The following is a 15,442-nucleotide window of genomic DNA, read 5'->3' as shown; positions in this document are numbered from 1 at the left end:
AGGATTAAAAAGAGTTACAACAGCCTTTCAGGCACAGTAATAGAATGTGATACATTACAATGTATGTACATTTTTGTTTGTGGTTTGAGTTACCTGTTCAGCATAGAGTGATGCCAAACTGGAGTAAGCATCAGCAAAATGTGGACCAAAGCGAATCGAGTCCTTGAGCAGAGCCTCAGCTTCTTTCTCCTTCCCCTGAGATCTGTAGACATCACTCAGCATTAGCATCATTATCATCATCATCATCAATTCCATTAACAGCATTTTTATCATTATATCCTCATTATCATAATAACAGCAATACTCTGTTATCGTCATTATATAGTGTTTTTCAACTCTGAGTGCTCAAAGTATTTTGTTTCTACAAGGAGGAGATAGCTCAGTAGGTAGAGTGTTTGCCCCATGAACCCACAGGGGTTCAAATGCACCGAATACTGCTCCCCCGGCGCTGTGTTGGCGGCTTCTTGAGGAGAGCCTTAATTTCAGGATTTATCCATGGCTGGAGGTCATCCTCCAAAGGGCTGCAAAGGTTGTCCCACACAGTAGAACGGAAACAGTCCCTCATAGCCTCTTCAGTCTCTGCCGACTATTTCCTAACTGTGCCTTTCACAACTGGTTCTCTGTGTACTAGAGGTTTATACACAGGCTGGAGATGAACCAGGTTGTGATCTGAGCCCCCCAGGGGAGCAAGAGGTGATGAGCTGTATACCTCCTTGGTGTTGGCATACAATAAGTCCAATGTTTTATTGTCTCTGGTGTGGCAGGTAACATACTGGGTGAAGGTGGGGAGAGTGGAGGACAGGGAGATGTGATTAAAGTCCCCAGAGATCAGGAAAAGGGCCTGAGGGTGCTGTGTTTGGAGTCTGGTGGTTACAGTGTGCAGGACCTCGCAGGCTGCTGCAGCGCTAGCAGAGGGCGGGACATACACAGCTATCACAATGACATGTGTAAACCTTCATGGTTTACACACAGATAGTACGGTCTCATGCTAACCGCTAGCAGCTCAATGTCCTTACAGCATAGCGTCTCTTTGATAGATAGATAGATGCCCAGAGTTACACCATCTATCGTTCACAAACACAGCCAGACCCCCTCCTCTCTTCTTACCACTCTCCGTTGTTCTGTCGGCCCGGATCAGATGAAAACCATCCATGTTTACGTGTGAGTCCGGAGTTAGCGCAGTTAGCCACGACTCTGTGAAGCTGGATTTAAAAACAACCACTGATGTAGACTGCCTGATGTGAAGAGGAAGATCGTTCCAAAGCTTCGGGCCACCATAGAGAATGCTTGGTCTCCTCTAAGTTTCAGCCATGATTTAGGGACTGAAAGCAACACCTGCTCATGAACAAGGGGGGGCACAGGGCAAATATACCCTGCCAGACCAATTAAGGATTTAAAACCACTAAGAGGATTTTAAATTAGATTCTAAATTCAGTTCAAAGCCAGTGTAAAGAGGCTAGAACCAGAGTAATGTGCTCAAATTTTCTTTTACCCGTTGTGTCGCAGATCACACCCAGTGGCAGGAGACACAATGAAAACAGCAATGGCCCAAGAATAGATCCCTGCGGTACGCCCCATAGCAGAGGGGCCACAGAGGATGAAGCCGAACCCAACTTAACAGAAAAGCTCCTGTTAGAGAGATATGATTTTATTCACCAAAGTGCCAAGATGGAAAATCCTACACAATGCTGTACTCGAGACCAGTGTTGGTCAAGTTACTTGTTAACTAATTACTGATTACTTCCCCAAAAAAGTAATCCCGTTACTTTACTGATTACTTATTTTCAAAAGTAATTAACTACTTAGTTACTTAGTTACTTTTTAAAAACACGATTTACAACCTGAAGAGGTGATAAAGCGATAGATCTTTCAGCCCAATTCTACTTTTTCTGCATAATCCATCATACAAAATGTAATCAAATGGAAAAGTCTCTTTTTTAAAATCTTGTTTTATCAGTTTTAATCTTTTAACTTTATGCATCAAGCAAAAATTTAATTATATGCACCATTCTCTGACTGGAAGAAATTTGTTTAACATTTAAACCTATTTTCTGCACATTCCAGCACATAAAATAATTTTTTTTGTGTTTACACTCAGTCTTTCAAATAGATGCAAGTAAAACGCAGCAGAAAATAAATAAAGTCAAAGACTCAGCGGTCCTGTTGCTCTATTTTCACCTGTAAAGCAGGAGTGGGGCAGGCGGAGGTTTACCCTGGTGCAGGTGTGCCGCGGTCAGTGGAAGAATCCGCGAGTTTCTCTGTGAATTTCCCATTACGTCGTTGCGCACTCTGTGCTTGCTTGGAAGTTTAGGGGTTTTTTTGGCTGTAAAAAGTTTTCTTCCCACGCACAGCGGACGCTAATGTTTTTGTCACTTTTTATGGACTCAAACTCAAAGTAAGGTCAGTACTTCCACGCTTTCAACGCTGCACGCTCATACTCTCTCCCACAATTGATATATGATCCATTGTTGATATGCACACAGCTGTTGTCACAAACAGCGCACTCGCTTACGTCACTGTCATGAGACATTCTTGCAAAAAAAAAAAAATCATGGTTTTAGTAACGCAGTAACGCAGCGTTCCTACGGGAAAGTAACGGTAATCTAATTAAAAGTAATCAGATTACAGTAACGCGTTACTGCCCATCTCTGGTCGAGACATCAGCAGGTCATGATGCACAGTGTTGAATGCAGCAGTCATATCCAATAAAACAAGCACTACATGCTTACGACAGTCCATCGCTAACAGAATCTCATTCAGGTCTTATCTTGGTGCTAACCAACTCTTCATACAGTGGATCCAAAATCTACTCAAAGCGTTTCACTTGTTCCACATTTTGTCATGTTGCAGCCTTATTCTGAAATTAAATTCTTGTAAATTTATTAAGAATAAAAAACTAAAAAATACCACATACAGCCTTTGCCATGAAACTCAAGACTGAGTTCAGTTTTAAAACTAAACTCAACTGAACTCAACTTTTCAGAGCTGAGGGAAAACAGAAGCTTTAAGCAGGAATTGAATGTTGCTGATGGAACAATAAGGCATAGTAAATAAATTCAAAAAAGTTCCCAAAAGTTCAACGTTCAAACCAAAATTAGAAAGTAGTGATGAGTGGTGGTCACGTTTCAACCTTGTTGTTTGTGTATCTCTTACTTAAAGAGGTTTCCCAGGTTAAACAGAGCTCGGTTGTGCTGAGGGTTGGTTTCCAGTGCTTTCCTGTAGTACATCTCTGCCTCCTCTGGGCTGCGAGTCAAAGTGCCAAGATTATTCATGGCACTGGCATGACGGGGGTATAACCTGAGAGCAGAGGAGGATGCTATTGATCAAGAACATTTTGTATAATCAGCATTGGAGAATGCTGGACAGCACACTCCAATTAACTGATAATAGTCTTATGTGTCAACAACACTTGCCCTACCTGAAACTTTGCGCATATGTGAATCTTATGACACGCTCTGAAGCCATGTTTCATCCCCTCATGAAGCTTTTTATGAGGAGGCAAATTTTTAACACGTCAGTGGTGGCTTCAGAGCAAGTTAAACACGTATATATCTCTGACTGCCATCTACATACTCGTTCAAGTAAAGGACGCAACTTTCATACAAATGAAGTTATTGATATGTCAATGTTACTCACCGGATTATAAGGCACACTGTCAATTTTTGAGAAAATTAAAGGATTTTAAGTGCACCGTATAGTGCGGAAAATACAGTAAGTAAAATTGAACTGAATTTACTAAGAATTACATTATTGGGAGCCCCCAGCAGCCTAAGCCTAAAGCAGCATATAGTTAGGACCAGCCCTAACTACATGCTTTGTCAAAAAGAAAAGTTTTAAGTTTGATGGTGAAAATACAGGGAGTGCAGAATTATTAGGCAAATGAGTATTTTGTCCACATCATCCTCTTCATGCATGTTGTCTTACTCCAAGCTGTATAGGCTCGAAAGCCTACTACCAATTAAGCATATTAGGTGATGTGCATCTCTGTAATGAGAAGGGGTGTGGTCTAATGACATCAACACCCTATATCAGGTGTGCATAATTATTAGGCAACGTCCTTTCCTTTGGCAAAATGGGTCAAAAGAAGGACTTGACAGGCTCAGAAAAGTCAAAAATAGTGAGATATCTTGCAGAGGGATGCAGCAGTCTCAAAATTGCAAAGCTTCTGAAGCGTGATCATCGAACAATCAAGCGTTTCATTCAAAATAGTCAACAGGGTCGCAAGAAGCGTGTGGAAAAACCAAGGCGCAAAATAACTGCCCATGAACTGAGAAAAGTCAAGCGTGCAGCTGCCAAGATGCCACTTGCCACCAGTTTGGCCATATTTCAGAGCTGCAACATCACTGGAGTGCCCAAAAGCACAAGGTGTGCAATACTCAGAGACATGGCCAAGGTAAGAAAGGCTGAAAGACAACCACCACTGAACAAGACACACAAGCTGAAACGTCAAGACTGGGCCAAGAAATATCTCAAGACTGGTTTTTCTAAGGTTTTATGGACTGATGAAATGAGAGTGAGTCTTGATGGGCCAGATGGATGGGCCCGTGGCTGGATTGGTAAAGGGCAGAGAGCTCCAGTCCGACTCAGACGCCAGCAAGGTGGAGGTGGAGTACTGGTTTGGGCTGGTATCATCAAAGATGAGCTTGTGGGGCCTTTTCGGGTTGAGGATGGAGTCAAGCTCAACTCCCAGTCCTACTGCCAGTTTCTGGAAGACACCTTCTTCAAGCAGTGGTACAGGAAGAAGTCTGCATCCTTCAAGAAAAACATGATTTTCATGCAGGACAATGCTCCATCACACGCGTCCAAGTACTCCATAGCGTGGCTGGTAAGAAAGGGTATAAAAGAAGAAAAACTAATGACATGGCCTCCTTGTTCACCTGATCTGAACCCCATTGAGAACCTGTGGTCCATCATCAAATGTGAGATTTACAAGGAGGGAAAACAGTACACCTCTCTGAACAGTGTCTGGGAGGCTGTGGTTGCTGCTGCATGCAATGTTGATGGTGAACAGATCAAAACACTGACAGAATCCATGGATGGCAGGCTTTTGAGTGTCCTTGCAAAGAAAGGTGGCTATATTGGTCGCTGATTTGTTTTTGTTTTGTTTTTGAATGTCAGAAATGTATATTTGTGAATGTGGAGATGTTATATTGGTTTCACTGGTAAAAATAAATAATTGAAATGGGTATATATTTGTTTTTTGTTAAGTTGCCTAATAATTATGCACAGTAATAGTCACCTGCACACGCAGATATCCCCCTAAAATAGCTAAAACTAAAAACAAACTGCAAACTACTTCCAAAAACATTCAGCTTTGATTTTAATGAGTTTTTTTGGGTTCATTGAGAACATGGTTGTTGTTCAATAATAACATTATTCCTCAAAAATACAACTTGCCTAATAATTCTGCACTCTCTGTAGAGACTGTGTCTGGCTCCCAAATCATGGACTGGGAGCTGGATCCATAGGAGAGGGACCTGACAGCTGAAGGCTCTGCCTCCCATTGTACTTTTAAATACCCTATAACCCACAAGTAAACAACCCAGCTAAGAGCAACGCGGTCTGTTGGGGTGTCACAGTACGATGAGGTCTTTAAGATAAGATGGTGCCCGATTATTCAGAATCAGAATACTTTATTGACAAAGTATTTGCTTCATATCTTTACATGTATACATTTCATAAATGTATACATGTAAAGTCATAAATTTATACATAAAATGTTGAGGCTAAATCAGATGTGTTTTGACCATGGACGACACAAAATATGGGGGAAGCTTCTTGGTTTAGAAAGTGAAGCCAGCAGAGTGGAAAGCTGTCCACATTAGTATCACTTTATCCAGCATGGGTTGTGTGTTTTTTACTGTACTTATGTATTCCTCTAATGTCCATTGCTCGCTTCCATAGAAGCAAAAGTATGTTTTGTGCAAAAAAAAACAACAAAAAAAAACCTGAGGGCAGTGGTGTAGTGGTGAATTGCCTCCTGGTGCCGACCGGCGTCTTTCAGGAAGTTGGCATAGTTGTAGTGGACTTTGGCATTGTGAGGCAGCGTCTGGATACCAGAACTACAATAAGGAAAAAGAGCATGTGGGAAAAAAACACTTTTTGAGGAAAGTTCTCTGCAAACTGAGCAAATGTGCAAATTTGGTTTGATGAGTGTGACAGTACTAGTCTGTGGTAACTGAGCAGTGGCTAAATTCTAGGAGCTCACTGGTCCTATAATTTAATAAACGTCATAAATAAATAACTCTGAGATACTGATATCTTTGGCATATGCATTGTGACTGGATACAACATTAGAGCCACCTGCCTAGTCCTGTGTATGTAACCTTCATTCCTGGTGCAGGACACCAGGCTGATGTGTCCTTGATCCAACACAGTTGATTCAAACGGAAAAATGACCTCAACATGGCTGTATCCCAATTCAGGGTCTGCAGCCTTAAAGGCCGCATTTCACGTCACAGCGACGCGACGAAGGCTGTCCCAATTCAAAGGCTGCACGAAATGCAGCCCTCAAATGCGTCCTTCGTTTCCCCGGATTTGAAGGATGGGTCCGTGTATCCTCCATGGCCCAACATATCCCAGACTTCATAGCGCGGCGGTGGGTGTGGATAATTTTGCCGGAAAAAAACGGCGGACGGCTGAAGCGGGGCGGAAGAAGAGTAAACTTTCAAAAGTAAGTACTGAATATCATGTCACTTATTTATGTGCGAATGTTTAATAATGAAGAACATTAAACATGACTGTTGGCCACATGTCGGCAAAGTTATGTGACATTAGCGATGTTTGTACTAACTTGGTTTTAAAGCCTTTACTTTAAAATATACGCCGTTCAATAGTCGACCTTAATCTTACAGAGAATGTGATGATTTTATGGATAATTAAAGTCAGTCATATATCCACAAACACAACAAGCTGAAAGTCGGTGATGCTGCTCGGTTTGCAGTCCTGAATATCACGGCACAAGCAGGATTCACTGCACTGTTAATGTGAGCTATGTTGCTGCCTCTGTTCGGTGGTGTCGAGCCAAACGGACTTTAACGTGTGTTTGAACGAGCTGACGGTTCACTCGTTAAGCTGAAAGAAAGATGCTTTAATCACAGCAGTCACACATGTGTCCACTGCACCATCTGGAACTCTTCTTGTTTACACTCGTAATAACACAAAAAAAATCCTCCTGTTTGTAGCAGTGTGTACACCTGAGACTGCCACCTGTCTGTCTGTCCTGCACTCTCTCTCTGTTTCTTTCTCTCTGATTGTGGAATAAAAGTATGAACATGTGTTTATAAGTCACACTTGTGTTTGAATCCTGCAGCTTATCACACATTTGATTTCCATGTGTGACGACTGCAAGTGTCCAGAGTGAGGACAGACTGAGGGACCCACTGCTGTACATCATCTGTGAGGCTTTGCAGCCCTGATGATCCACCAGGACAAACTCAGCAGTGTGTGAGGAAGAGGAGGAGGAAGAGCCAGCAGCAGCTGACAGATGGAGAGAATAGACAGACTGTTCCCTGTTTGTGAAGGACTGCTAGGAAAGTTTAAAATAACTAACTGTCTGTTCTGAATCAGTCTTATTAGGTAATGTTCAAATAATGTTATCATCCCAGTGTTTTCAGTGTGGGAGAAAGTACTCAGGGCCTTCAAGTTACACACTATGAAAGGCAGCAACAAGTTTATATGTAAGCACTGAGCCAAATTTAGTAATGCCAACATATCTTTGAGTGAAGATTTAAGGTGATAGGAAATTTAAATAACTTGAATATTTGCTGCAGCTCAGTATTTGACACAGAGTTCAAGTTCACTGCTGTAATAAATCATAATGATTAATATAATAACTTTAATATTGGCCATATTATATTTACATTACCACAGTGAGATAACTTTAATCTCATGAACAACATGAGCTAATTGTTATTTACTAGCTAATCTTAAATGACTGTTCAGTACAGAAATGAAGCCCAACAATCATGTTTTACAGTCCTGTGGTCTCAGCCTCAACTAATCACACAAAGCTCATGTAGAAGCAAACAAACAAATGAACAAATATTTTCTCCTTCATTTCTGTCAAACAAAGCTGTTTGAAACGTTTCCAGCTGTTAGTGTCATAGTTGCTAGGCAACCTGAGCAGTGCGGGGAAGGTTAGACCGTCCCATTTCACAAGCCTCGCACTTCCGACCTCAGCAGTCTTTGAGTGCGCGGCCCTTGTGGACCGTTAAGGCTGCAGACCCTGAATTGAGATACAGCCATGTCTTGAAGTTCTCCAGAGGCCTGGTAATGAACTAATCATGTGATTCACGTGTGGTGACCCAGGGTGATGTCCCCCCCACCCCTGCTCTAAAACATAAAGCAGATATTCAGCTTTTCACTCAAAATGTTAAACACAAACTAGTAATGGTTAGAATTTTCAACTACAACTACAGTGGGGCAAAAAAGTATTTAGTCAGCCACCGATTGTGCAAGTTCCCCCACCTAAAATGATGACAGAGGTCAGTAATTTGCACCAGAGGTACACTTCAACTGTGAGAGACAGAATGTGAAAAATAAATCCATGAATCCACATGGTAGGATTTGTAAAGAATTTATTCGTAAATCAGGGTGGAAAATAAGTATTTGGTCAATAACAAAAATACAACTCAATACTTTGTAACCTAACCTTTGTTGGCAATAACAGAGGTCAAACGTTTACTATAGGTCTTTACCAGGTTTGCACACACAGTAGCTGGTATTTTGGCCCATTCCTCCATGCAGATCTTCTCGAGAGCAGTGATGTTTTGGGGCTGTCGCCGAGCAACACGGACTTTCAACTCCCGCCACAGATTTTCTATGGGGTTGAGGTCTGGAGACTGGCTAGGCCACTCCAGGACTTTCAAATGCTTCTTTTTTTTTTTTTTTTTTTTTTTTTTTAAATGACATCAGAAACAGCAGTATGCGACATTACGTGATGGCAGAGCTTCAGTTCATCCTTTGTCTTTTTTTTTTTTTTTTTTAATAAATAGGACAGGGGGAATGAATGAGAGAAAGAGGGGGAGAGAAAGAAAGAAAACCAAAGGGGAGAAGAGACGGTGAGAAGGGGGGGGAAGAGAGAGAAAAAAAAAAAAAGAACTCCTGGGTCACCTGTATGGAGAAAAAAAAACAAACAAACAAAAAAAACAAACAGAGGAGACAGCAAACAACAAAGAGTAACATAATAATAGAGAAAACAAAGCACCATCACAATAAACTAGCTAGTCATAGATATCAATATTTACTAAATAATAAACGATATTGTGCAGCACGCAAGATAGACAGCGCACAGTGTGCTTTGAGGCAGCAGCCAAGAAAGCTTTAGTCCGCGTCTGTGAATACCCATGTGTGCATACCTGTGTGGATCAGCATGCTTGCATTCCAAAGGTTTCTCCATGTAATGATCTGCTAGGGAGTGTGGGGGGGCCACAGCCCCGTCCTCCAGGGTGTGAAGCGGGTATGGAGGAGATCAAAACTCCAGACATCCAGAGGCCCCCAGAACACAAGAGACCATGGAAGACCAACAGAGGGGCAGCCGCGCCACTGTTCCAGTAAGAGCTGAGGAGAGTCCCAGATGAGGGCTCGCCCAGCAGCCGCGGAGCAGAAGTCAGGGGGAGTTGCAGTGACGCGCCCGTGAGCTCCGCCGGCCCCCAGCTGTGCCTGAGTGACCGAGCCCCAGGCCGAGAGGCCGGGGGCACCCCACCTCCAAAGGGGCCCGAGCGAGCCCCAGGCCCCAGGCCCCGACAAGCGGCCGCCAAGGAGTGAGCCGGTGTGTACCCGGACGCCCACCCCCAGACACAAAGAACCACCAACACACCGACACCTGAGGGAGTCCGCCACCGGCAGGGGAAGTGGTGGTGGGTGGAGATAGGCCTCCAAACCTTGGAGGGCCTGAGGTGTCCCCAGAGAGGTGGCGTCTGATACCCAACCTGACATATAGACACAGACATACAGGCACACACAGACACAAACATCCATTCCCACCCTCATGAGGACAGCGGAACACAGGACTGCAAGACACACGGGGTGTGTGAAGGCACAGGGGCAGAGAGCACGGGATACCAGCACTTGGGAGAAGACACGTCACGGGAGTCGAGGGAGCACTTTTGGAGATTTAATGTGTGGTGTACAATTACCTCACTGTAAATAAACCCACTGTTCATTCCATTAAGTCTGCGTTTTGGGTCCCTTCTCCTACATCCCCCACGGTCTGCCCTCCAGACCGTGACAAGTGAATTGCACATTTCAAGTATTGAGTCTATTGCACTGTTGACTATTTACAAAAAGTATTGCACAAGGTATTGTACAGTGAGGTGAAGAGGCAATACAGCTTAGTTGTTCCCCCCTCCTTTGTCCTCCTGTCTCCCCTCCCTCTCCCCTCCAGAGAGGAGTTAAACAGTTTGATGGCGTGTGGGACAAAGGAGTTTTTAAGTCTGTTAGTTCTTGTCTTGGGGAGAAGCAACCTGTCACTGAACAGACTCTTCTGGTTGTTTATGGCCGTGTGCAGAGGATGCCCAGCATTGTTCATAATGTCCATCAGTTTCTTTAATGTCCTTTTCTCTGCCACTGTCACCAGAGTGTCCAGCTTCATGCCGACCACAGAGCCAGCCTTCCTGATCAGTTTCTCCAGCCTGGATGAGTCCTTCTTTGCTGTGCTGCTCCCCCAGCACACCACAGCATAGAAAAGTACTCCAGCAACCACCGACTGGTAAAACATCCTCAGGAGCTTCCTGCAGATGTTAAAAGACCCCTATCCCCAAGCCATCCGTGCCCTAAACACACACACCCGCCCTCTCACATCATCTATAATTGACTGAGACAGGACTCTTCCAGACACTAAACCAAGGCACAATGTACATTCCAATTCCTTTAATTTTAAATATGTTTATATTGTCTATCCTGTAAAATAGTCAGATATCTATTCATACTAATGTACAGAATTCACCTGCTTGCTGCTACTACTGCACATTCACCCAGTGTATATACTAATACAATTTTTGCACATGTCGAGGAGCGTGTCAGGCTACATTTCACTGTGTGTTATACTTGTATAACTATGCATGTGACAAATAATAAAGAACCTTGAACCTTGAACCTTGAAGACCTCAGCCTCCTGAGGAAGTACAGTCGGCTTTGGGCTTTTTTATACAGGTGCTCTGTGTTGCATGACCAGTCCAGTTTATTGTCCACCCACAGCCCGAGGTACTTGTACTTGTTGACCACCTCCACCTCCTCCCCCTCTATCTGAACCGGCAGTGGACCTTCTCTGGACCTCCCGAAGTCCACAACCAGTTCCTTAGTCTTTGAGGTGTTGAGTTGCAGGTGGTTTGTGTGACTCCATGCGACAAAGTTCCTCACCAGACTTCTGTACTCCTCTTCCTGATCATCCCAGATACACCCCATGATGGCCGTGTCATCTGCAAACTTCTGAATATGGCATAATTCAGAGTTGTAGCAGAAGTCAGAGGTGTACAGGGTGAAGAGAAGAGGGGACAGCACAGTTCCCTGTGGTGCTCCTGTGCTGCTGACCACAGTGTCAGACGTGATGTCCTTCAGCCTGACGTACTGTGGTCTGTCGGTGAGGTAGTCGGAGATCCAAGCCACCAGGCAGGGGTCCACCTCCATCCTGTTCAGTTTTTCCTGAAGCATACAGGGCCGGATGGTATTAAAGGCACTGGAAAAGTCAAGAAACAGGATCCTGACCGTGCCTTTTCCCCCATCCAGGTGTGAGTGGGCTCTGTGTAGGAGGTACAGGATGGCATCCTCCACTCCGACACCCGCCTTGTATGCAAACTGTAGTGGGTCCTGGGCATGTTGTACCTGTGGTCGGAGGAGGTTGAGGAAGAGCCGCTCTAGAGTCTTCATAAGATGTGACGTCAGTGCCACCGGTCGGAAGTCATTCAGCTCATTGGGCCGGTTCCTTTTGGGGACCGGGACGATGCAGGATGTCGGATTCAGACAGGCCCGTCTGAATCCGACATCCTGCATCGGACATGCACTGGCTTCAGCAGCGGAACACATCTGGCACTGCGGGATTTGAATCCCTGCCGTTGTAGTGTGTTACTGATGGTGACCTTTGTTACTTTGGTCCCAGCTCTCTGCAGGTCATTCACCAGGTCCCCCCGTGTGGTTCTGGGATCTTTGCTCACCGTTCTCATGATCATTTTGACCCCACGGGATGAGATCTTGCGTGGAGCCCCAGATCGGGGAGATTATCAGTGGTCTTGTATGTCTTCCATTTTCTGATGATTGCTCCCACAGTTGATTTTTTCACACCAAGCTGCTTGCCTATTGTAGATTCACTCTTCCCAGTCTGGTGCAGGTCTACAATACTTTTCCTGGTGTCCTTCGAAAGCTCTTTGGTCTTGGCGGAGTTTGGAGTCTGACTGTTTGAGGCTGTGGACAGGTGTCTTTTATACAGATGATGAGTTCAAACAGGTGCCATTCATACAGGTAACGAGTGGGGGACAGAAAAGCTTCTTACAGAAGACGTTACAGGTCTGTGAGAGCCAGAGATTTTCCTTGTTTGAGGTAACCAAATACTTATTTTCCACCCTAATTTACGAATAAATTCTTTACAAATCCTACCATGTGGATTCATGGATTTTTTTTTCCACATTCTGTCTCTCACAGTTGAAGTGTACCTCTGGTGCAAATTACTGACCTCTGTCATCATTTTAAGTGGGGGAACTTGCACAATCGGTGGCTGACTAAATACTTTTTTGCCCCACTGTATATGAGTAGTTTCACCTTGCAGCAGAGCTGGAGTCATAGAGTCTGTTTTCTTAGATTTCTTAGCATGTCATTCGTTATATTTTCAGATTGCACTCTTTTGATGGAGTAGATCTCTCTGCTGATCTAAAACTTCAGTGTGAGCTGATAACTGTGACTAAAGTACACAGGAACTCTTACAGGAACAGGGCCTCCCTGGAGAGCCACACATTGTTCTGATGGACAGTCTTCCATGAGAACAGCAGGACCAGTAGCAGCATGGACACACTGAGAACTGCGGTGCCCCAACGGCCAACCGACGAACACAGACGACCAAGTCCATGAGCCACCAGGATACAGTAACCCATGCTGCGAGAGGACAGACAGTGAAGGAGGAAGAAAGAGAAGAGGAAGGAAGCAGTGGGAGGTTTGTGAAGAACAGAAAAGTTACGTTGAAACCAAGCACACCATTGTTTTTCCTGTGACATTACCAATAAGTTTGATGTGTCACATGGCCCTCTTCCTATTGAAAAAAACAAAAGTTGTATCCAAGATGGCCGACTTCTAAATGGCCACCATGGTCACCACCCATCTTGAGGAGTTTGCCCCCTCACATATACTAATGTGCCACAAACAGGACTTTAATATCACCAACCATTCCCATGTTGTTACGGTGTATCCATATAAATGGCCCATCCTGTACATACTAGCTGTATACAGCCACAACCCACAACCCTATATAAGGAAAAAAGTTTACCTTGAAGTAAACTGAAGAGACTTGTGATTATGTTGTAAGAGAGAAGCCTACACCACTAAGACAAGAAAGGAGAAAGTTTTGACTGAAGGAACTTAAATTATTGTCCATGGTCCAAGGATGAATCCAGAAAAGGGGGTTTATAAATAAATAAATTAAAGCAAAATAAAACGCGATGCTGAGGCTAAAACAAGCGGGTAGCTGAAAAGTAGTTTTTGGTTTGCTTGTTTTTTTCCAAATATAAGTTTAAAAAACCATTTGGACTCAAAGTCCTTCTGAAAAAAGTACTAACAGGCCAGAAGAAAAAGACGAATACAGGTGAAGGACAAAGAGCATGTCATGGCTGGAATTTCCATGAGGCTCCTGAACCTACCTGGGATCCGCCCCTGGACAGGGCCACCTCCTCCAGCTCCTGCACACCTGGAGCCAATTGCAGGCAATCAAGCCAGAGTGATTTAAGCCACATGCTGACATTCATTTAACGCCAGTTTGTCATCGACCCATTTCCTGGATTTGTCTTGGCTCGTGCTCTCCCTTCGGACTCAGGATACCATCATTCTGAAAATCACTCTATGCCTCACCTGCCTGCCCGCCATCACACTCCATCTGAAGACACCGGATCTCAGGTCAGCCTTTCCACGCCATTCAGCTCCCCTGGATTCTCGTCACCCCCCCTCTCAACACTCTGTCTCCCCTACTGCAATATGACTGTTTCCTGCCCAGCTCCAGTCTGCATCTTAGGCCCCGTTTCCTCGCCCTAGTTCTGCATTCCCCTAGCCACTTTTTCCAGGCCGCGCCAAGCTCTACGTTTTATTGCTTTTGTCCTTGCCACATTTACAGAGCTTAAGTCTAATAAAATATTGTTAAACCACCTGCTGTCTCGTCTCTGTTCTGGGTTTCTGCGCCTGAGTTCAGTTCAGTACAGACCACTCGGTCCCGTGACAGAGCACTTGGTTTGTCAGGTAAGATGAGAAATGCTAGAATATGTTTACATTAAGGCTAAAGCTTAAATCTGTGATTTATTATTTTTGTTTTCCTAACATACAAATTCTAATTGAGCTTTTTGTGGCTTATTTTTGAAAAGCTAAATAATGCTTAAGAGGTAATAATAATCATCATAATAACAATAATAATAGTTATTATTATTATTGAATATCACATTGTGTCAAAGGTAATTTATTAGACCAAGGCAAACCATCTCCACAAAAAGATATCATTGTTTTTTAAAGCAAACAAACATCAGATGTAGAGCTGTGCAATTAGTAATCAATTGCCAATAGTCTGACACGCACTCACCTCGGCATGTAGAGAACCCTTTCAGCCACGACAAATCCAACCCTAAAGAACAGGTTACTGGCAGGAATGAAGGGAAACACCAGAAACAACAATCCCACCAACACCTCCCTACTGTCTCGCCTCTGTGGAAAAAGAGAGAGAGATGAGCACAGTCACAGCAAACAAATCAAACCAAAAAGTTCCAAGTGAAGAAGCTTCAAACACCATGTGTGAGAAGTTTATTCATTTGGCAGAAAAACTATGTACATTACTCAATAACACATCAAATACACTTGAGAACAGACTATTTATTTATCAACACTGAAGACCGGCATAGAATCAAAGGGTGAAAGAAAGGAAGAGCAGACGTATCAGATCATAATCCACTGTTTCTGAGGAGGTGGAAGAGAAGAATATATCTGTAAGGCTGAGTTACTACAAAATGGGACCAAAAGTCAACAAACGTCTACCAAGACAAACACAATACACACAATTTAAAACTCATGAAACATATCACCTCCTGAAGATTAGCTCCATTGTCAGCATGTCAGTTATCCACAAATTTAAACTGGAGGAAAAAAAGATTTCCTTAGGACTTGCTGAGGAACATCACTGTTTACTTCAGTGTCAGTATAAATCCACTGATACCTATCCGTACATCTATAGAAGCTAAGTAACAGTTAAACTGTCAAACTTTTA

At 43.7% G+C, this 15,442-nt stretch overlaps 1 protein-coding gene across 3 annotated transcripts in view; it reads right to left on the bottom strand.

Moving 5' to 3' along the window:
• tmtc1 (transmembrane O-mannosyltransferase targeting cadherins 1) overlaps positions 1 to 15,442 on the bottom strand; it is a 91,878-nt gene that overhangs the window by 21,949 nt on the left and 54,487 nt on the right. For 2 of the 3 annotated variants that reach the window (XM_080886316.1, XM_080886317.1), the window contains exons 8-12: positions 14,765 to 14,886; positions 12,916 to 13,083; positions 5,949 to 6,062; positions 3,154 to 3,297; positions 94 to 202 (exon numbers count right to left, since the gene is read on the bottom strand). In XM_080886316.1, coding sequence (XP_080742442.1) covers positions 94 to 202; positions 3,154 to 3,297; positions 5,949 to 6,062; positions 12,916 to 13,083; positions 14,765 to 14,886 — 657 coding nt within the window. The remainder of the gene's footprint in view (positions 1 to 93; positions 203 to 3,153; positions 3,298 to 5,948; positions 6,063 to 12,915; positions 13,084 to 14,764; positions 14,887 to 15,442) is intronic. The other variant, XM_080886318.1, reaches the window with a different exon arrangement.

This window comes from Rhamphochromis sp. 'chilingali' (genome assembly GCF_963969265.1).
Source record: "Rhamphochromis sp. 'chilingali' genome assembly, chromosome: 7".
Lineage (NCBI taxonomy): Eukaryota > Metazoa > Chordata > Actinopteri > Cichliformes > Cichlidae > Rhamphochromis > Rhamphochromis sp. 'chilingali'.
This window is presented reverse-complemented; position numbering and strand designations above follow the sequence as displayed.